The sequence below is a fragment of the Oncorhynchus masou genome, chromosome 27 (genome assembly GCF_036934945.1).
Source record: "Oncorhynchus masou masou isolate Uvic2021 chromosome 27, UVic_Omas_1.1, whole genome shotgun sequence".
Classification (NCBI taxonomy): domain Eukaryota; kingdom Metazoa; phylum Chordata; class Actinopteri; order Salmoniformes; family Salmonidae; genus Oncorhynchus; species Oncorhynchus masou.
The window spans coordinates 3,608,183-3,630,785 of NC_088238.1; the positions used below are offsets into that span (position 1 = coordinate 3,608,183).

At 44.1% G+C, this 22,603-nt stretch overlaps 1 protein-coding gene across 1 annotated transcript in view; it reads left to right on the forward strand.

The window, feature by feature from the left end:
• LOC135515572 (thyrotropin-releasing hormone-degrading ectoenzyme-like) overlaps positions 1-22,603 on the forward strand; it is a 484,406-nt gene that overhangs the window by 40,172 nt on the left and 421,631 nt on the right. The window contains exon 3 of the mRNA XM_064939193.1: positions 10,686-10,812. Within this exon, the coding sequence (XP_064795265.1) occupies positions 10,686-10,812 (127 nt within the window). The remainder of the gene's footprint in view (positions 1-10,685; positions 10,813-22,603) is intronic.

The following is a 22,603-nucleotide window of genomic DNA, read 5'->3' on the forward strand; positions in this document are numbered from 1 at the left end:
ACTCTACATGTTAACTCTACTCTACATGGTAACTCTACTCTATATGGTAACTCTACTCTATATGGTAACTCTACTCTACATGGTAACTCTATTCTACATGGTAACTCTATTCTACATGGTAACTCTACTCTACATGATAACTCTACTCTATATGGTAACTCTACATGGCAACTCTACTCTACATGGTAACTCTACATGGTAACTCTACTCTACATGGTAACTCTACTCTACATGGTAACTCTACTCTATATGGTAACTCTACTCTACATGATAACTCTACTCTATATGGTAACTCTACTCTATATGGTAACTCTACTCTACATGGTAACTCTACTCTACATGGTAACTCTACTCTACATGGTAACTCTACTCTACATGGTAACTCTACTCTACATGGTTACTCTACTCTACATGGTAACTCTACTCTACATGGTAACTCTGCTCTACATGGTAACTCTGCTCTACATGGTAACAATGCTCTACATGGTGTGTGTGTGTGGGCGTGCGTGTGTTTGGTGTGTGTGTGTGTGTGTGTGTGTGTGTGTGTGTGTGTGTGTGTGTGTGTGTGTGTGTGTGTGTGTGTGTGTGTTGGTCTTGTGGGTGTGTGTGTGTTTGGTCTTGTGTGTGTGTGTGTGTGTGTGTGTGTGTGTGTGTGTTGGTCTTGTGTGTGTTGGTCTTGTGTGTGTGTGTGTGTGTGTTTGGTCTTGTGTGTGTGTGTGTGTTTGGTCTTGTGTGTGTGTGTGTGTGTGTTTGGTCTTGCGTGTGTGTGTGTGTGTGTGTGTGTGTGTGTGCGTGTGTGTGTGTGGTCTTGTGTGTGTGTGTGTGTGTGTGGTCTTGTGTGTGTGTGTGTGTGTGTGTGTGTGTGTGTGTGTGTGTGTGTGTGTGTGTGTTGGTCTTGTGTGTGTGTGTGTGTGTGTGTGTGTGTGTGTGTGTGTGTGTGTGTGTGTGTGCATATTGCAGCCAGCTTTAGATACAGCCTAAGGAGGTGTTACTACAGCTGAGGCCCAGTGCCTGATTAGACTAAAACCCTGGCATATTCACGTGGCAGAATATAACCTCCAGATTCTGCTCCTTTTCCCCGTCGTTCCAGCGCCAATCGCTCAACCAGAAGCTTAACCATTGGTAGAGAATTAGCTAGGCAACAATCTTTACATAATTACAGTGGGACAGAGGACACTTCTCAGTGGCCTACTGTATCCTAAAGGGTGTGATGGAGGACACTTCTCAGTGGCCTACTGTAACCTAAAGGGTGTGTTGGAGGACACTTGTCAATGACTCTGCTGTAACCTAAAGGGTGTGATGGAGGACACTTGTCAATGACTCTACTGTAACCTAAAGGGTGTGATGGAGGACACTTGTCAATGACTCTACTGTAACCTAAAGGGTGTGATGGAGGACACTTGACTCTACTGTATCCTAAAGGGTGTGATGGAGGACACTTGCATTGACTCTACTGTATCCTAAAGGGTGTGATGGAGGACACTTGTCAATGACTCTACTGTAACCTAAAGGGTGTGATGGAGGACACTTGTCAATGACTCTACTGTATCCTAAAGGGTGTGATGGAGGACACTTGTCAATGACTCTACTGTATCCTAAAGGGTGTGATGGAGGACACTTGACTCTACTGTATCCTAAAGGGTGTGATGGAGGACACTTGCATTGACTCTACTGTATCCTAAAGGGTGTGATGGAGGACACTTGTCTATGACTCTACTGTATCCTAAAGGGTGTGATGGAGGACACTTGACTCTACTGTATCCTAAAGGATGTGATGGAGACACTTGCATTGACTCTACTGTATCCTAAAGGGTGTGATGGAGGACACTTGTCAATGACTCTACTGTAACCTAAAGGGTGTGATGGAGGACACTTGCATTGACACTACTGTATCCTAAAGGGTGTGACGGAGGACACTTGTCAATGACTCTACTGTATCCTAAAGGGTGTGATGGAGACACTTGCATTGACTCTACTGTATCCTAAAGGGTGTGATGGAGGACACTTGTCAATGACTCTACTGTAACCTAAAGGGTGTGATGGAGGACACTTGCATTGACACTACTGTATCCTAAAGGGAAATATAGTTTAACTCCATCTTTCCTCCATGCCAATGTTAGGCATCAAAATACCATAAGGAACAGAAACTGACAGGCCCTCCAGCTACCACCAATCAATGTGAACCATAGAAACAGACAGGCCCTCCAGCTACCACCAATCAATGTGAACCATAGAAACAGACAGGCCCTCCAGCTACCACCAATCAATGTGAACCATAGAAACAGACAGGCCCTCCAGCTACCACCAATCAATGTGAACCATAGAAACAGACAGGCCCTCCAGCTACCACCAATCAATGTGAACCATAGAAACAGACAGGCCCTCCAGCTACCACCAATCAATGTGAACCATAGAAACAGACAGGCCCTCCAGCTACCACCAATCAATGTGAACCATAGAAACAGACAGGCCCTCCAGCTACCACCAATCAATGTGAACCATAGAAACAGACAGGCCCTCCAGCTACCACCAATCAATGTGAACCATAGAAACAGACAGGCCCTCCAGCTACCACCAATCAATGTGAACCATAGAAACAGACAGGCCCTCCAGCTACCACCAATCAATATGAACCATAGAAACAGACAGGCCCTCCAGCTACCACCAATCAATGTGAACCATAGAAACAGACTAGCCCTCCAGCTACCACCAATCAATGTGAACCATAGAAACTGACTCATGTGACAGGCCTGGATTTGAACCGTTTCCATCAAACTGTCAACTTTCCTTTCTCTGTCTGATGGTCCAGCACCATCCTTAGAAAATAGCTTTCATTTTTGGTACAACTCTTATTTTAGGACAGGCTTATAATACAGGAGCAAATCTTCAAATGCCACATGATTGTGAAAAACATCATCCTTTGGGTTGTTCAGTCTGACCTCTGGGTGGTTCAGTCTGACCTCTGGGTTGTTCAGTCTGACCTCTGGGTGGTTCAGTCTGACGTCTGGCTGGTTCAGTCTGTCCTCTGGGTGGTTCAGTCTGACCTCTGGGTGGTTCAGTCTGACCTCTGGGTTGTTCAGTCTGACCTCTGGGTTGTTCAGTCTGACCTCTGGGTGGTTCAGTCTGACCTCTGGGTGGTTCAGTCTGACCTCTGGGTTGTTCAGTCTGACCTCTGGGTGGTTCAGTCTGACCTCTGGGTGGTTCAGTCTGACCTCTGGGTTGTTCAGTCTGACCTCTGGGTGGTTCAGTATGACCTCTGGGTGGTTCAGTCTGACCTCTGGGTGGTTCAGTCTGACCTTTGGGTGGTTCCGTATGACCTCTGGCTAATTCAGTCTGACCTCTGGGTGGTTCAGTCTGACCTCTGGGTGGTTCAGTCTGACCTCTGGGTGGTTCCGTATGACCTCTGGCTGGTTCAGTCTGACCTCTGGCTGGTTCAGTCTGACCTCTGGGTGGTTCAGTCTGACCTCTGGGTGGTTCCGTATGACCTCTGGCTGATTCAGTCTGACCTCTGGGTGGTTCAGTCTGACCTCTGGGTGGTTCCGTATGACCTCTGGCTGATTCAGTCTGACCTCTGGGTGGTTCAGTATGACCTCTGGCTGATTCAGTCTGACCTCTGGGTGGTTCAGTCTGACCTCTGGGTGGTTCAGTCTGACCTCTGGGTGGTTCCGTATGACCTCTGGGTTGTTCAGTCTGACCTCTGGGTGGTTCAGTCTGACCTCTGGGTGGTTCCGTATGACCTCTGGCTGGTTCAGTCTGTCCTCTGGGTGGTTCAGTCTGACCTCTGGGTGGTTCAGTCTGACCTCTGGGTTGTTCAGTCTGACCTCTGGGTTGTTCAGTCTGACCTCTGGGTGGTTCAGTCTGACCTCTGGGTGGTTCAGTCTGACCTCTGGGTTGTTCAGTCTGACCTCTGGGTGGTTCAGTCTGACCTCTGGGTGGTTCAGTCTGACCTCTGGGTTGTTCAGTCTGACCTCTGGGTGGTTCAGTATGACCTCTGGGTGGTTCAGTCTGACCTCTGGGTGGTTCCGTATGACCTCTGGCTAATTCAGTCTGACCTCTGGGTGATTCAGTCTGACCTCTGGGTGGTTCAGTCTGACCTCTGGGTGGTTCCGTATGACCTCTGGCTGATTCAGTCTGACCTCTGGGTGGTTCAGTATGACCTCTGGCTGATTCAGTCTGACCTCTGGGTGGTTCAGTCTGACCTCTGGGTGGTTCAGTCTGACCTCTGGGTGGTTCCGTATGACCTCTGGGTTGTTCAGTCTGACCTCTGGGTGGTTCAGTCTGACCTCTGGGTGGTTCCGTATGACCTCTGGCTGATTCAGTCTGACCTCTGGGTGGTTCAGTATGACCTCTGGCTGATTCAGTATGACCTCTGGCTGATTCAGTCTGACCTCTGGGTGGTTCAGTCTGACCTCTGGGTGGTTCAGTCTGACCTCTGGTGACTGTGTTTAACCGACGGAGGAGTCACTACTGTATTCAGACCCCTTCACTTGTTCCACATGTTGTTAGGTTACAGCCTTATTATAAAATGGATTCGATTGCTTTTCTCTCCCTACATCAATCCACACAATACGCCATAATGACATCATAATACCCCATAATGACATCACAATACCCCATAATGACATCACAATACCCCATAATGACAAATCAAAAACAGGTTTTTTGACATTTTTGTTAATTTAATAAAAATAAAGAACTGAAATATCACATTTATATAAGTATTCAGACCCTTTACTCGGTACTTTGTTGAAGCACCTTTGGCAGTGATTACAGCCTCGAGTCTTCTTGAGTATGACTCTACAAGCTTGGCACACCTGTATTTGAGGAGTTTCACTCATTCTTCTCTGCAGATCCTCTTAAGCTCTGTCAGGTTGGATGGGGAGCGTTGCTGCACAGCTATTTTCAGGTTCCTCCAGGGATGTTCAATCGAGTTCAAGTCCGGGCTCTGGCTGGGCCTCTGAAGGACAATCAGAAACTTGTCCCCGAAGCCACTCCTATGATGTCTTGGCTGTGTACTTAGGGTCATTGTCCTGTTGGAAGGTGAACCTTCGCCCCTGTCTGAGGTCCAGAGCACTCTGGAGCAGATTTTCATCAAGGATCTCTCTGTACTTTGCTCCGTTCATCTTTCCCTCGATCCTGACTAGCCTCCCAGTCCCTGCTGCTGAAAAACATCCCCAGAGCATGATGCTGCCACCACCATGCTTCACCGTAGGGATGGAGCAAGGTTTCTTCCAGACGTGACTCTTGGCAATCTTGGTTTCATCAGACCAGAGAATCTTGTTTCTCATGGTCTGACAGACTTTAGGTGCAAACTCCAAGCGGGCTGCCGTGCCTTTTACTGAGGAGTGGTTTCCGTCTGACCACTCTACCATAAAGGCCTGATTGGTGGAGTGCTGCAGAGATGGTTGTCCTTCTGGAAGGTTCTCCCATCTCCACAGAGGAACTCTAGAGCTCTGTCAGAGTGATCATCTGGTTCTTGGTCACCTCTCTGACCAAGGCCCTTCTCCCCCGATTGCTCAGTTTGGCCACTGTGTTCTTGAGGACCTTCAATGCTGCAGAAATGTTTTGTTACCCTTCCCCAGATCTGTGCGTCGACATAGTCTTGTCTCAGAGCTCTACGGACAATTCCTTCGACCTCATGGCTTGGTTATTGCTCTGACATGCACTGTCAACTGTGGGACCTTATAAAGACAGGTGTGTCCCTTTCCAAATCATGTCCAATCAATTGAATTTACCACAGGTGGACTCCAATCAAGTTGTAGGAACATCTCAAGGATGATCAATGGAAACAGGATGCATCAGAGCTCAATTTCCAGCCTCATAGAAAACAGTCTGAATTCTTATGTTAAATAAGTGGAATAATGTGCAAAAAGTCAAGGGTTCTGAATACTTTCCAAGTGCACTGTAACTGCGTCCCAAATGGGACCCTATTCCCTTTGTAGTGCACTACTTTTAACCAGAGCTCTCATAGGGAATAGGGTGCCATTTGGCATGCAGGCGAGGTCTCCCTCCCTCCCTACATGGCCAGCAGGTCAGGCCCTCAGGTGCCACACACTCATTAACTCACACACACGCTACACACACACACACACGCTACACACACACACACACACACACACACACACACACACACACACACACACACACACACACACACACACACACACACACACACACACACACACACACACACACACACACACACACACACACACACCTCAACAGTAGGGCTGTCTGTTGACCTAAACACAGAGTCTGTCTGTAAAAGATGAGGACGACCCATCACGTAACCTCTCTCCACCCTGCCAACCAGTACATCACCTCCCTGAGAGTAGATTGAACCTCTACCCCCACCACTTTACCTGCTACAATATACTGTAGGAGACTCTAGGAAATAACAGAGAAAGGAGAGACAGACACAGACAAAATAAGCAAGTGAGTCCTCACGCAAAACTTTCTTTCTTTACACTGTAAAACAGTTTACAAGAATTCAAGTCATGTTAACGCTATTGCCCCTCTTCGTCCAGCTGGGTCAAAAAGGGATGGAATCTTAGAACATGGATCATTATCTCCATAGCTAATGGATCATTATCTCCATAGAATAACATGGATCATTATCTCCATAGAATAACATGGATAATTATCTCCATAGAATAACATGGATCCTTATCTCCATAGAATATCATGAATCAATATCTCCATAGAATAACATGGATCAATATCTCCTTAGCTAATGGATCATTATCTCCATAGAATAACATGGATCATTATCTCCATAGAATAACATGGATCATTATCTCCACACCCAATAGATCATTATCTCCATAGAATAACATGGATCATTATCACCATATAATAACATTGATCATTATCTCCATAGATAATGGATCATTATCTCCATAGAATAACATGGATCATTATCTCCATAGAATGTTTTATTTATTTTATTTATTTCACCTTTATTTAACCAGGTAGGCAAGTTGAGAACAAGTTCTCATTTACAATTGCGACCTGGCCAAGATAAAGCAAAGCAGTTCGACACATACAACGACACAGAGTTACACATGGAGCAAAACAAACATACAGTCAATAATACAGTATAAACAAGTCTATATACGATGTGAGCAAATGAGGTGAGATAAGGGAGGTAAAGGCAAAAAAAGGCCATGGTGGCAAAGTAAATACAATATAGCAAGTAAAACACTGGAATGGTAGATTTGCAATGGAAGAATGTGCAAAGTAGAAATAAAAATAATGGGGTGCAAAGGAGAAAAATAAATAAATAAATGAAATACAGTAGGGAAAGAGGTAGTTGTTTGGGCTAAAATATAGGTGGGCTATGTACAGGTGCAGTAATCTGTGAGCTGCTCTGACAGTTGGTGCTTAAAGCTAGTGAGGGAGATAAGTGTTTCCAGTTTCAGTGCTTTTTGTAGTTCGTTCCAGTCATTGGCAGCAGAGAACTGGAAGGAGAGGCGGCCAAAGAAAGAATTGGTTTTGGGGGTGACTAGAGAGATATACCTGCTGGAGTGTGTGCTACAGGTGGGAGATGCTATGGTGACCAGCGAGCTGAGATAAGGGGGGACTTTACCGAGCAGGGTCTTGTAGATGACATGGAGCCAGTGGGTTTGGCGAAGCGAGGGCCAGCCAACGAGAGCGTACAGGTCGCAATGGTGGGTAGTATATGGGAATAACAGAATAACATGGATCATTATCTCCATAGAATATCATGAATCAATATCTCCATAGAATAACATGGATCATTATCTCCATTGAATAACATGGATCATTATCTCCATAGAATAACATGGATCATTATCTCCATAGAATATCATGGATCAATATCTCCATAGAATAACATGGATCATTATCTCCATAGAATATCATGGATCAATATCTCCATAGAATAACGTCCATACATGTCCTATAGGATCCATCATCCACTAGTGTGATGATGATGATGATGATGATGATGATGATGATGAGCTGTCATGCGTTAATTAATTTTCACATCATTATTTACTGCCTCCCAAATTGCACCATATTCCCTACATAGTGCACTAGCCTATGGGCCCTGGTCAAAATAAGTGCACTGTATAGGGAATAGCGTGCCATTTGGGACATGAATGTGCCTATGTTATAATCACTCAGCCCTGTGGGTGGTGTGATGGTTATAATCACTCAGCCCTGTGGGTGGTGTGATGGTTACAACTGTACTCTATAATACATGTTATAATCACTCTGCCCTGTGGGTGGTGTGATGGTTATAATCACTCAGCCCTGTGGGTGGTGTGATGGTTATAATCACTCAGCCCTGTGGGTGGTGTGATGGTTATAATCACTCAGCCCTGTGGGTGGTGTGATGGTTATAATCACTCAGCCCTGTGGGTGGTGTGATGGTTATAATCACTCAGCCCTGTGGGTGGTGTGATGGTTATAATCACTCAGCCCTGTGGGTGGTGTGATGGCTACTACTGTACTCTATAATAGGTGCGCCTGTTTACTGCAGTGACAGGAATTGATGGATTGTCCTCTTGTTCACCATACAAGAGAAACACCACATTACTCAGTGTGTGTTCATCACAGTCAGGCTGTTTTTACCCTCTAGCATTGTGACTCTCTGTCTCACTATAGTGTAGACTGGTATGACCAACCATTCAGTGTGTGTGTATGTGGTGGTGGTGGTGGGTATGTGGTGTGTGTGTGTGTGTGGTGGGTATGTGTGTATGCAGTGTATGCAGTGTGTGTGTGTGTGTGTATGCAGTGTATGCAGTGTGTGTGTGTGTGTGTGTGTGTGTGTGGTGGATAGGTGTGTGTGTGTGGTGGATAGGTGTGTGTGTGTGTGGTGGATAGGTGTGTGTGTGTGTGTGTGTGTGTGTGTGTGTGTGTGTGTGTGTGTGTGTGTGTGTGTGTGTGTGTGTGTGTGTGTGTGTGGTGGATAGGTGTGTGTGTGTGTGGTGGATAGGTGTGTGTGTGTGTGTGTGTGTGTGTGTGTGTGTGTGTGTGTGGTGGATAGGTGTGTGTGTGTGTGGTGGATAGGTGTGTGTGTGTGTGTGTGTGTGTGTATGCAGTGTATGCAGTGTGTGTGTATGTGTGTATGCAGTGTATGCAGTGTGTGTGTATGTGTGGATGGATGGATGGCCACATCGACGGCACCATGCATCAGCCTGTTCCTCGCCGGCGACGCTGAGAGTAGCGATCTCTCTTACCACAGGAAGTACATGTCAAACGAAGTGACATCTCGCTACCCTCCCCCGCTCTCTCTGTCCACATACACACGCAGGAACAACATATAGTTCCATGGTTCTATGTTGATGTTAACATCATCATCGTAGAACTACTTAGCCTCCATGACATCATCATATAACTACTTAGAGCCTCCATGACATCATCATCATAGAACTACTTAGAACATCCATGACATCATCATCGTATAACTACTTAGAACATCCATGACATCATCATCGTATAACTACTTAGAACGTCCATGACATCAACATCATGGAACTACTTAGAGCCTCCATGACATCATCATCATAGAATTACTTAGAATCTCCATGATATCAACATTGAACTACATAGAGCCTCCATGACATCATCAACATTGAACTACATAGAGCCTCCATGACATCAACATTGAACTACGAGGATCCTCCATGAGGATTCGAACCAGCTGTGTTTCGGTTACTGTCCCAACCTGCTACCCACATGACCATGTCTCCTCCAGGCCTATTGAAGAGTCTAGATGAACTAGTTACCTGAAAGACTTGTTCGGAGCACCTAAAGTACACACACACGCACACACACGCGCTCGGACGCACTCACAAACACACACACACACACACTCAGAAACACACACATAAACACACTCACGCATGCACACACTCACAAACACACACACACACACACACACACACACACACACACACACACACACACACACACACACACACACACACACACACACACACACACACACACACACAGACCTAATGCTGTAGCATTCAGTACCCACGGGCTCCAGAGACAGCAGCTTCAAATCAGCTGAGTGGCAGCAGACAGTTAACAGAGTAATTCCCTGTGATGCTGCATGAGGACGAACAAACTAATGAAACAATGTGGACCAAAGGGAACGTGTGTGTGTGTGTGTGTGTGTGTGTGTGTGTGTGTGTGTGTGTGTGTGTGTGTGTGTGTGTGTGTGTGTGTGTGTGTGTGTGTGTGTGTGTGTGTGTGTGTGTGTGTGTGTGTTTGTGAGTGTGTGTGTGCATGCGTGAGTGTGTTTATGTGTGTGTTTCTGAGTGGGAACGTGTGGGAACGTGTGTGTGTGTGTGTGTGTGTGTGTGTGTGTGTGTGTGTGTGTGTGTGTGTGTGTGTGTGTGTGTGTGTGTGTGTGTGTGTGTGTGTGTGTGTGTGTGTGTCGACTGCAGTAGAACGTCAGAACTGAACCAGTGCTTTATTTCTCTCCTTCACATCCTCTCATTCTTTTTGTCTTCCTTCCTTCCTTCCTTCCTTCCTTCCTTCCTTCCTTCCTTCCTTCCTTCCTTCCTTCCTTCCTTCCTTCCTTCCTTCCTTCCTTCCTCCCTCCCTCCCTCCCTCCCTCCCTCCCCCCCCCTCCCTCCCTCCCTCCCTCCCTCTCCCTCCCTCCCTCCCTCCCTCCCTCCTCTCCTCTCCTCTCCTCTCCTCTCCAGATCCGGCTGTATGCCAGGCCCAACGCCATCCAGAGCGGAGCGGGTGACTACGCTCTCCACATCACAAAGAGACTCCTCCAGTTCTATGAGGATTACTTCAAAGTCAAATACTCCCTGCCCAAATTAGGTGAGACACGTGGGACCCGGGGCTAGCCTAACTCTGTACTGTTCTGTTCTGCGTGGTTGGAATACTGCTTCTCACCAAGGCACACACACACACACACACACACACACACACACACACACACACACACACACACACACACACACACACACACACACACACACACACACACACACACACACACACACACACACACACACACACACACACACACACACACACACACACACACACACAGCAAGGCTTGTTGTCAATAGTGAGAGGATTTCCTGATTTTCTAAACAGGGGAATCCTTGGTGTGGAAGGCTATTCTGTGTTGCTATGACTACGTTACTCTGCAGAATGGTAGCCCTTTTAAAGACAGTTTAATCTATGACTACGTTACTCTGCAGAATGGTAGCCCTTTTAAAGAGGGTTTAATCTATGACTACGTTACTCTGTGGCAGAATGGTGGCCCTTTTAAAGACAGTTTAATCTATGACTACGTTACTCTGCAGAATGGTAACCCTTTTAAAGACAGTTTAATCTATGACTACGTTACTCTGTGGCAGAATGGTAGCCCTTTTAAAGAGGGTTTAATCTATGACTGCGTTACTCTGTGGCAGAATGGTAGCCCTTTTAAAGAGGGTTTAATCTATGACTACGTTACTCTGTGGCAGAATGGTAGCCCTTTTAAAGACAGTTTAATCTATGACTACGTTACTCTGTGCAGAATGGTAGCCCTTTTAAAGAGGGTTTAATCTATGACTACGTTACTCTGTGGCAGAATTGTAGCCCTTTTAAAGACAGTTTAATCTATGACTACGTTACTCTGTGCAGAATGGTAGCCCTTTTAAAGAGGGTTTAATCTATGACTACGTTACTCTGTGGCAGAATTGTAGCCCTTTTAAAGACAGTTTAATCTATGACTACGTTACTCTGTGGCAGAATGGTAGCCCTTTTAAAGAGGGTTTAATCTATGACTACGTTACTCTGTGGCAGAATGGTAGCCCTTTTAAAGACAGTTTAATCTATGACTACGTTACTCTGCAGAACGGTAGCCCTTTTAAAGACTCCACTCTGTGATGGTCAGATTTCAATAGTGTGATGCTCATTCTAGTGCTGTTAGATTGTTGGAATCATCGGTTGTGATTTCTCTGTAGTTGATGTGTGTATGGCGGTTTGCGTGTGTGTTGGTCTATTTGTGTGTATGTATATACGTGCGTGTGTGTGTGTGTGTGTGTGTGTGTGTGTGTGTGTGTGTGTGTGTGTGTGTGTGTGTGTGTGTGTGTGTGTGTGTGTGTGTGTGTGTGTGTGTGTGTGTGTGTGTGTGTGTGTGTGCGTGCGTGCGTGTGTGTGTAACAGCTGTCTCAGAGTGCAGTCTGACATCAGAAGTCTACTCTGTCGGTGTCTCACTCTATTGGGTTTCTGTCAGTTTGGCGTGTTCATTTAAATATACCCATCAATCTTCCCCAACAGACTCCTTCTCTCCCTCTCTCCCTTTCTCCTTGTCTTCCTCCCTCCTATCCTCTCTCCTGTCTCCCACTCTCCCTCCCTCCTTTCCTCTCTCCCTCTCTCATCCTCCCTCTCAATCCCTCCCTCTCTCCCGTCTCCCATTCTCCCTCCCTTCTTTCCTCTCTCCCTCTCTCATCCTCCCTCTCAATCCCTCCCTCTCTCCCGTCTCCCATTCTCCCTCCCTTCTTTCCTCTCTCCCTCTCTCATCCTCCCTCTCAATCCCTCCCTCTCTCCCATCTCCCACTCTCCCTCCCTCCTTTCCTCTCTCATCCTCCCTATCAATCCCTCCCTCTCTCCCGTCTCCCACTCTCCCTCCCTCCTTTCCCCTGTCCTGCTCTCTCCCTCCCTCTCAATCCCTCCCGTCTCCCTTCCTGTTTTCCTCTCTCCCCCCCTCTCTCTCCCTCCCTCTCAATCCCTCCCTCTCTCCCGTCTCCCACTCTCCCTCCCACCTTTCCCCTGTCCTGCTCTCTCCCTCCCTCTCAATCCCTCCCGTCTCCCTCCCTCCTTTCCTCTCTCCCTCTCTCATCCTCCCTCTCAATCCCTCCCTCTCTCCCGTCTCCCACTCTCCCTCCCTCCTTTTCTCTCTCATCCTCCCTCTCAATCCCTCCCTCTCTCCCGTCTCCCACTCTCCCTCCCACCTTTCCCCTGTCCTGCTCTCTCCCTCCCTCTCAATCCCTCCCGTCTCCCTCCCTCCCCCCCTCTCTCTCCCTCCCTCTCAATCCCCCCCCTCCCGGCAGCGCTAGGCTCCATCTGCTAGCTGTGGCAGCATGGCGTTGTGCGGGATGGCGAGGCAAGGCTCCACGGGGCTCACTGGAGAACTATCCCAACTGCTTCAGGGCCTCAGAATGTAGTGTTCTTTAGCACACAGGCATCAGTCTCTGTCTGTCTAGAGCAGATATTAGGAGACAGAGCTCCTGGTGGTTCCTTTGTTGTTGTTGTTGTTGTTGTACGGTTATGGAAAAGGAGTATGGGTAAAGTATTTGTCTGGGTGTCATAGCTGCATGTTAAAGTATACATCTTGTCTCTCTGTGGCTGCTGAGATCATTATCTCAGCAGCCATGTTGTCATACGTTCGTCTCATAAGGACCCGTTTGAATGGGTATTTCCTCCTCTGAAATGTGCTGTCCACTGATCGCTAACTTGTCTTTTGTTTGCCTCTTCTCCCTACTAATACAGTTTCATAAGTAGGAATGTGATATAGAGCTGATTACATATGGTTTCATTTAGTCACCTTCCGAACTCAAGTAAGGATCTATCTATCTATCTATCTATCTATCTATCTATCTATCTATCTATCTATCTATCTATCTATCTATCTATCTATCTATCTATCTATCTATCTATCTATCTGTCTATCTATCTGTCTGTCTGTCTGTCTGTCTGTCTGTCTGTCTGTCTGTCTGTCTGTCTGTCTGTCTGTCTGTCTGTCTGTCTGTCTGTCTGTCTGTCTGTCTGTCTGTCTGTCTGTCTGTCTTATCTCGTCTATTGTTCTTCTCTAAGTAAACAACTTCGCCTATTAGAGAATCTGGAGGCGTGGCTTGTTGGAGGCGTGGCCATGGTCTTTAGCCATCCAGGAAATAAATTGTCATGTCAGTCCATGTGTTTTGTTGTAGTCTGTTAGTGAAGTCAAAGCTTGTGCACTGCCACTTCTACTATATTAATGAGACTCACTTCCTATAGGAGCGTTCCCTTTTCATGAACAGGGTGGTGTACCTAATAAACTGGCCAGTGAGTGTATGATTATAAACTGGCCAGCTTAATCACTGGCCAGTTTATTAGGTACAGCACCCTGTTCATGAAAAGGGAATGCTCCTATAGGAAGTGAGTCATTTGGCAGTGGTTTGCTCTATACAGCAGGCAGACAGGCATCGCGACATTCAGTTACTGTTTGATTGGATGTTAGAATGGGTCAAACGAGTGACCTAAGAGACCTAAAGCATGGCACGATTGTCGGTGCCATCTCATTAACGGCCGCTCTCCTTTTCACGCACGACAGTGTCTCGGCTTTACAGAGAATGGTGCAACCAACAAAAAACATCCAATCAGCGGCCATACAGTGGGTGAAAACAGCTTGTTGATTTGATGATTGGTTGAAGAAAGAGAATGGCAAGAATCGTGCAAGCTAACAGGTGGGCCACAAGCAGGCAAATAACGGCTCAGTACAACAGTGGTGTGCAGCACGGCCTCTCGAAAGCGATGCAACTCGTCGGTCCTTGTCACAGATGGGCTACTGCAGCACACGACCACGCCGGTTTCCACTTCTATCAGATAAAAACTAGAAGAAGCAGCTCTTGTGGCTAATGTTTTCCTGGCACACGTCCCTTGATACCGGTTGAGCAACGATTGAACGTTATTGCTGGCCAAACCCCCAACAGAGCCTCTTTGGGATGAGATGGAACAGGGGCTGTTGGCAGCATGAACGTACCGCCGTCCCCAATCCGCAGCAACTGCCTTGCGTCAGCATGGACCAACATCCCCGTGGAACGTTTCTGACACCTTGTAGAATCCAGGCCCCCAATAATTCAGAGTGTTCTGAAGGCAAAGGGGGGGGTCCGGCCAGGTTGTAGATGGGTGTACCTAATAAACTGTCCACTGAGTGTAAGTGCATGTGGTACCAAAGAGCCTATTAGAGTTCCATTGTTACGACAGTCACCATTTTGTTACATTGGTGTCAGAAGTGGGATGGTGTCCATGGGGCCATCCGAGAGGTGTGTCGACGTGAGGGACTTGCAATAGAGAAGTGTAGGGACAGGCTCTCCCAAAGGAACGGGGTAATGAAGCAACAGACCTCTTGACTTAACGATAAGGTGTTGGGCTTTGTTGTCCTACGCTAAATTAGGTCTCTTTGGGAAAATGTCATTACAATGGAAGTTAGATTACTCTGTGTCTCCTCTCTGACAATTCAGGATTGCTTCGTCTGAAATTGCACCCTATTCCCCACAGATTGCACTATTTAGGGAGGCAGGGTAGCCTAGTGGTTAGAGAATTGGACTAGTAACCGAAAGGTTGCAAGTTCAAACCCCTGAGCTGACAAGGTACAAATCTGTCCTTCTGCCACTGAACAGGCAGTTAACCCACTGTTCCTAGGCCGTCATTGAAAATAAGAATTTGTTCTTAACTGACTTGCCTGGTTAAATAAAGGTAAAATTTAGGGGATAGGTTGTCATTTCAGTGCACTACGTAGGGATCAGAGCTCCCTGTCAGATTTGCCACATCACTTCATGGTTCCAGTGTGAAGTGAGGCCTCGGTGAAGACATGTCCTAGATATAATGTGTGTTGTGGTTATATAAAGGCACCATCTGGGTGCTGTGTAGAGACAGCAGTTGGAGGCCCCCAGGACCTAACAGCTAGGGCCATGCAGCACTGATTCACACTGCCTGTCAACTGACACTCTGTTGAATGCAACCACATAGGATGAAATCACATGGGAAGATGGCCTGCCTGTAGCGTATAACACACTAGCATGCTAACACGCTAGCACCCTAACACGCTAACACGCTAACACCCTAACACACTAGCACGCTAACACACTAGCATGCTAACACGCTAACACGCTAGCACCCTAACACACTAGCATGCTAACACGCTAGCACCCTAACACACTAGCATGCTAACACGCTAACACGCTAGCACCCTAACACACTAGCATACTAGCATGCTAACACACTAGCACTCGTACAACACAACATCTTGAAAACTTCAGGAACACGAGGATGATTCTGTTCTTTTTTCTAACTGATTGGGATTGTAGACTGTTCACATTGACCAATCGATCTGTTTTGTTGCCTTTTAAACAATAACGATTATCTTTTAATATAATTTCATTTCCGACGCTACTACAGAAGCAGGCCTGAACTAATAATGACTGATAGTTCCATTGAAAGGGCATTGTGTCCTTTCAATATCTGTCATTATTAGTTCACAATGCCCTTTCAATGGAACTATCTGTCATTATTAGTTCACAATGACACAATGTCCTTTCAATATCTGTCATTATTAGTTCACAATGACAGATATTGAAAGGACATTGTGTCATTGTGAAATAATAATGACAGATATTGAAAGGGCATTGTGTCATTGTGAACTAATAATGACAGATATTGAAAGGGCATTGTGTCATTGTGAACTAATAATGACAGATAGTTCCATTGAATGGACATTGTGTCATTGTGAACTAATAATGACAGATATTGAAAGGGCATTGTGTCATTGTGAACTAATAATGACAGATATTGAAAGGGCATTGTGTCATTGTGAACTAATAATGACAGATAGTTCCATTGAATGGACATTGTGTCATTGTGAACTAATCATGACAGATATTGAAAGGACATTGTGTCATTGTGAACTAATAATGACAGATAGTTCCATTGAAAGGGCATTGTGAACTAATAATGACAGATAGTTCCATTGAAAGGGCATTGTGTCATTGTGAACTAATAATGACAGATATTGAAAGGGCATTGTGTCATTGTGAACTAATAATGACAGATATTGAAAGGGCATTGTGTCATTGTGAACTAATAATGACTGATAGTTCCATTGAAAGGACATTGTGTCATTGTGAACTAATAATGACTGATAGTTCCATTGAAAGGGCATTGTGTCATTGTGAACTAATAATGACAGATATTGAAAGGGCATTGTGTCATTGTGAACTAATAATGACAGATAGTTCCATTGAAAGGATATTGTGTGATTGTGAACTAATAATGACAGATATTGAAAGGACATTGTGTCATTGTGAACTAATAATGACAGATATTGAAAGGGCATTGTGTCATTGTGAACTAATAATGACAGATAGTTCCATTGAATGGACATTGTGTCATTGTGAACTAATCATGACAGATATTGAAAGGACATTGTGTCATTGTGAACTAATAATGACAGATAGTTCCATTGAAAGGGCATTGTGAACTAATAATGACAGATAGTTCCATTGAAAGGGCATTGTGTCATTGTGAACTAATAATGACAGATAGTTCCATTGAAAGGGCATTGTGTCATTGTGAACTAATAATGACAGATATTGAAAGGGCATTGTGTCATTGTGAACTAATAATGACAGATATTGAAAGGGCATGGTGTCATTGTGAACTAATAATGACTGATAGTTCCATTGAAAGGACATTGTGTCATTGTGAACTAATAATGACTGATAGTTCCATTGAAAGGGCATTGTGTCATTGTGAACTAATAATGACAGATATTGAAAGGGCATTGTGTCATTGTGAACTAATAATGACAGATAGTTCCATTGAAAGGATATTGTGTGATTGTGAACTAATAATGACAGATATTGAAAGGACATTGTGTCATTGTGAACTAATAATGACAGATAGTTCCATTGAAAGGGCATTGTGTCATTGTGAACTAATAATGACAGATAGTTCCATTGAAAGGGCATTGTGAACTAATAATGACAGATATTGAAAGGACATTGTGTCATTGTGAACTAATAATGACAGATATTGAGAGGACATTGTGTCATTGTGAACTAATAATGACAGATATTGAAAGGGCATTGTCTCATTGTGAACTAATAATGACAGATAGTTCCATTGAAAGGGCATTGTGTCATTGTGAACTAATAATGACAGATATTGAAAAGGCATTGTGAACTAATAATGACAGATAGTTCCATTGAAAGGACATTGTGTCATTGTGAACTAATCATGACAGATATTGAAAGGAATGGAACTCTCTGTCATTATTAGTTCACAATGCCCTTTCAATGGAACTATCTGTCATTATTAGTTCACAATGACACAATGTCCTTTCAATATCTGTCATGATTAGTTCACAATGACACAATGTCCTTTCAATGGAACTATCTGTCATTATTAGTTCACAATGACACAATGCCCTTTCAATATCTGTCATTATTAGTTCACAATGCCCTTTCAATATCTGTCATTATTAGTTCACAATGACACAATGTCCTTTCAATATCTGTCATTATTAGTTCACAATGACAGATATTGAAAGGACATTGTGTCATTGTGAACTAATAATGACAGATATTGAAAGGACATTGTGTCATTGTGAACTAATAATGACAGATAGTTCCATTGAAAGGGCATTGTGTCATTGTGAACTAATAATGACAGATAGTTCCATTGAAAGGGCATTGTGAACTAATAATGACAGATATTGAAAGGACATTGTGTCATTGTGAACTAATAATGACAGATATTGAAAGGACATTGTGTCATTGTGAACTAATAATGACTGATAGTTCCATTGAAAGGGCATTGTGTCATTGTGAACTAATAATGACAGATATTGAAAGGACATTGTCTCATTGTGAACTAATAATGACTGATAGTTCCATTGAAAGGGCATTGTGTCATTGTGAACTAATAATGACAGATATTGAAAGGACATTGTCTCATTGTGAACTAATAATGACTGATAGTTCCATTGAAAGGGCATTGTGTCATTGTGAACTAATAATGACAGATATTGAAAGGGCATTGTGAACTAATAATGACAGATAGTTCCATTGAAAGGACATTGTGTCATTGTGAACTAATCATGACAGATATTGAAAGGAATGGAACTCTGTCATTATTAGTTCACAATGCCCTTTCAATGGAACTATCTGTCATTATTAGTTCACAATGACACAATGTCCTTTCAATATCTGTCATGATTAGTTCACAATGACACAATGTCCTTTCAATGGAACTCTCTGTCATTATTAGTTCACAATGACACAATGCCCTTTCAATATCTGTCATTATTAGTTCACAATGACACAATGCCCTTTCAATATCTGTCATTATTAGTTCACAATGACACAATGTCCTTTCAATATCTGTCATTATTAGTTCACAATGCCCTTTCAATGGAACTATCTGTCATTATTAGTTCACAATGACACAATGTCCTTTCAATATCTGTCATTATTAGTTCACAATGACAGATATTGAAAGGACATTGTGTCATTGTGAACTAATAATGACAGATATTGAAAGGGCATTGTGTCATTGTGAACTAATAATGACAGATATTGAAAGGGCATTGTGTCATTGTGAACTAATAATGACAGATAGTTCCATTGAAAGGACATTGTGTCATTGTGAACTAATCATGACAGATATTGAAAGGACATTGTCTCATTGTGAACTAATAATGACAGATAGTTCCATTGAAAGGGCATTGTGAACTAATAATGACAGATAGTTCCATTGAAAGGGCATTGTGTCATTGTGAACTAATAATGACAGATAGTTCCATTGAAAGGGCATTGTGTCATTGTGAACTAATAATGACAGATATTGAAAGGGCATTGTGTCATTGTGAACTAATAATGACAGATATTGAAAGGGCATTGTCTCATTGTGAACTAATAATGACTGATAGTTCCATTGAAAGGGCATTGTGTCATTGTGAACTAATAATGACTGATAGTTCCATTGAAAGGGCATTGTGTCGTTGTGAACTTATAATGACAGATAGTTTCATTGAAAGGACATTGTGTCATTGTGAACTAATAATTACAGATAGTTCCATTGAAAGGACATTGTGTCGTTTTGAACTTATAATGACAGATATTGAAAGGGCATTGTGTCATTGTGAGCTAATAATGACAGATAGTTCCATTGAAAGGGCATTGTGTCATAGTGAACTAATAATGACTGATAGTTCCATTGAAAGGGCATTATATCGTTGTGAACTAATAATGACAGATAGTTCCATTGAAAGGGCATTGTGAACTAATAATGACAGATATTGAAAGGGCATTGTGTCGTTGTGAACTAATAATGACAGATATTGAAAGGGCATTGTGAACTAATAATGACAGATATTGAAAGGGCATTGTGTCATTGTGAACTAATAATGACAGATATTGAAAGGGCATTGTCTCATTGTGAACTAATAATGACTGATAGTTCCATTGAAAGGGCATTGTGTCATTGTGAACTAATAATGACAGATAGTTCACTTGAATGGGCATTGTGTCATTGTGAACTAATAATGACAGATAGTTCCATTGACAGGGCATTGTGTCATTGTGAACTAATAATGACAGATAGTTCCATTGAAAGGATATTGTCTCATTGTGAACTAACAATGCCAGATAGTTCCATTGAAAGGGCATTGTGTCGTTGTGAACTTATAATGACAGATAGTTTCACTGAAAGGACATTGTGTCATTGTGAACTAATAATTACAGATAGTTCCATTGAAAGGACATTGTGTCGTTTTGAACTTATAATGGCAGATATTGAAAGGGCATTGTGTCATTGTGAGCTAATAATGACAGATAGTTCCATTGAAAGGGCATTGTGTCATTGTGAACTAATAATGACTCATAGTTCCATTGAAAGGGCATTATATCGTTGTGAACTAATAATGACAGATAGTTCCATTGAAAGGGCATTGTGAACTAATAATGACAGATATTGAAAGGGCATTGTGTCGTTGTGAACTAATAATGACAGATATTGAAAGGGCATTGTGAACTAATAATGACAGATATTGAAAGGGCATTGTGTCATTGTGAACTCATAATGACAGATAGTTCCATTGAAAGGACACTAATAGACCCCCCCAATACATCCCGCTCCTTTTTACATTATTGTAATCAGCACAATACTTTTCTAAAGGAAGATAGTTCCTATAATGGTACAGGAATATAGATCCTACAATGAAAAAGGAAGATAGATCCGAGAATGGTAAAGGAAGATAGATCCTTTAATGGTAAAGGAAGATAGATCCTACAATGGTAAAGGAAGATAGATCCTACAATGGTAAAGGAAGATAGATCCTATAATGGTAAAGGAAGATAGATCCTATAATGGTAAAGGAAGATAGATCCTATAATGGTAAAGGAAGATAGATCCTACAATGGTAAAGGAAGATAGTTCCTTTAATGGTAAAGGAATATAGATCCTACAATGGTAAAGGAAGATAGATCCTATAATGGTAATTGGAGATAGTTCCTATAATCCTCTCAAATAGTTTCCCTTCTCCAGTTTCTTTCTACCATTCTCAACCTCATATTTACTTGTCATTCAGTTTTTCCAGCATTGAGTTCAATTAATTTATTGTCTGTCATTTACCACCCTTGGTGTCGCAGCACATTGGTAAGTTGGCCCCAGAGAAAGAAGGGAGGGAGAATAGAGAGAAAAGAGAGAGAGAGAGGAGCAGAGAGAGAGAGAGTGGAGAGGAGAGAGGAGAGAGGAGAGAGGAGAGAGGAGAGAGGAGAGAGGAGAGAGGAGAGGGGGAGAGGAGAGAGGAGAGAGGGGAGAGGAGAGAGGAGAGAGGGGAGAGGAGAGAGGAGAGAGGGGAGGGGAGAGGGGAGAGGAGAGAGGAGAGAGGAGAGAGGAGAGAGGAGAGGAGAGAGGGGAGAGGAGAGAGGAGAGGAGAGAAAGCAGAGAGGAGAGAGGAGAGGAGAGAGGAGAGAGGGGAGAGGAGAGGAGAGAGAGGGGAGGAGAGAGGGGAGAGAGGGGAGAGGGGAGAGGGGAGAGGAGAGAGGAGAGAGGAGAGAGGAGAAGATAGAGGGGAGAGGAGAGGAGAGGAGAGAGAAGAGAGGAGAGAGGAGAGAGGGGAGAGGAGAGAGGAGAGGAGAGAGAGGGGAGAGGGCCATGAGAGTGGGCTCGGTCTTGTATAACGAGTCGTCGTCTTGCGTTTTGATAAACGACGCCATAAAGTGTATCTGTGTTTGTCCATCACAGCGGACCGTTGTTCAGCCCCTCCAATCCTTAAGTAGGCTCTAATTACAGCAAGTTCATCACCACTGCCATCTCCTTAGAGTGACAAAGCAGAGATGATGAGGTTTGTTTCCCAAATCACGCCCTATTCCCTACATAGCCCTATGGGCCCTGGTCAAAAGTAGTGCACTGTGTAGGAAATAGGGTGGCATTTGGTAAGCTGCACCACTTATACACTGAAACTTCTCTAAGGCTAACTACTGGCTTCGCTTTCACTGTCAGAGGAAGGTAGTGGGGAAATGGAAGGCGGGAGGGAGGGAGAGAGATAAAGACAAGAGAGACAGAAACAGAGAGAGCGAGAGGAGTATGAGAGAGACAGAGGGAGAGGGAGCGATCGAGCGGGAGAAAGAGAGGTTGAGAAAGAGACAGACAGAGAGAGAGATGGGGAGGGAGACAGTTTCAAAGGGAGTTTTTTACTGTGGAGCTGCCAGTTAGTGAAGCGTCTCTATAAGCATCTCTGTAATTTCCTCTGGTTGTGACGGGTGCCTCACTCTCTCTCTCTATGCTCCTCTCTCTCTCTCTCTCTCTCTCTCTCTCTCTCTCTCTCTCTCTCTCTCTCTCTCTCTCTCTCTCT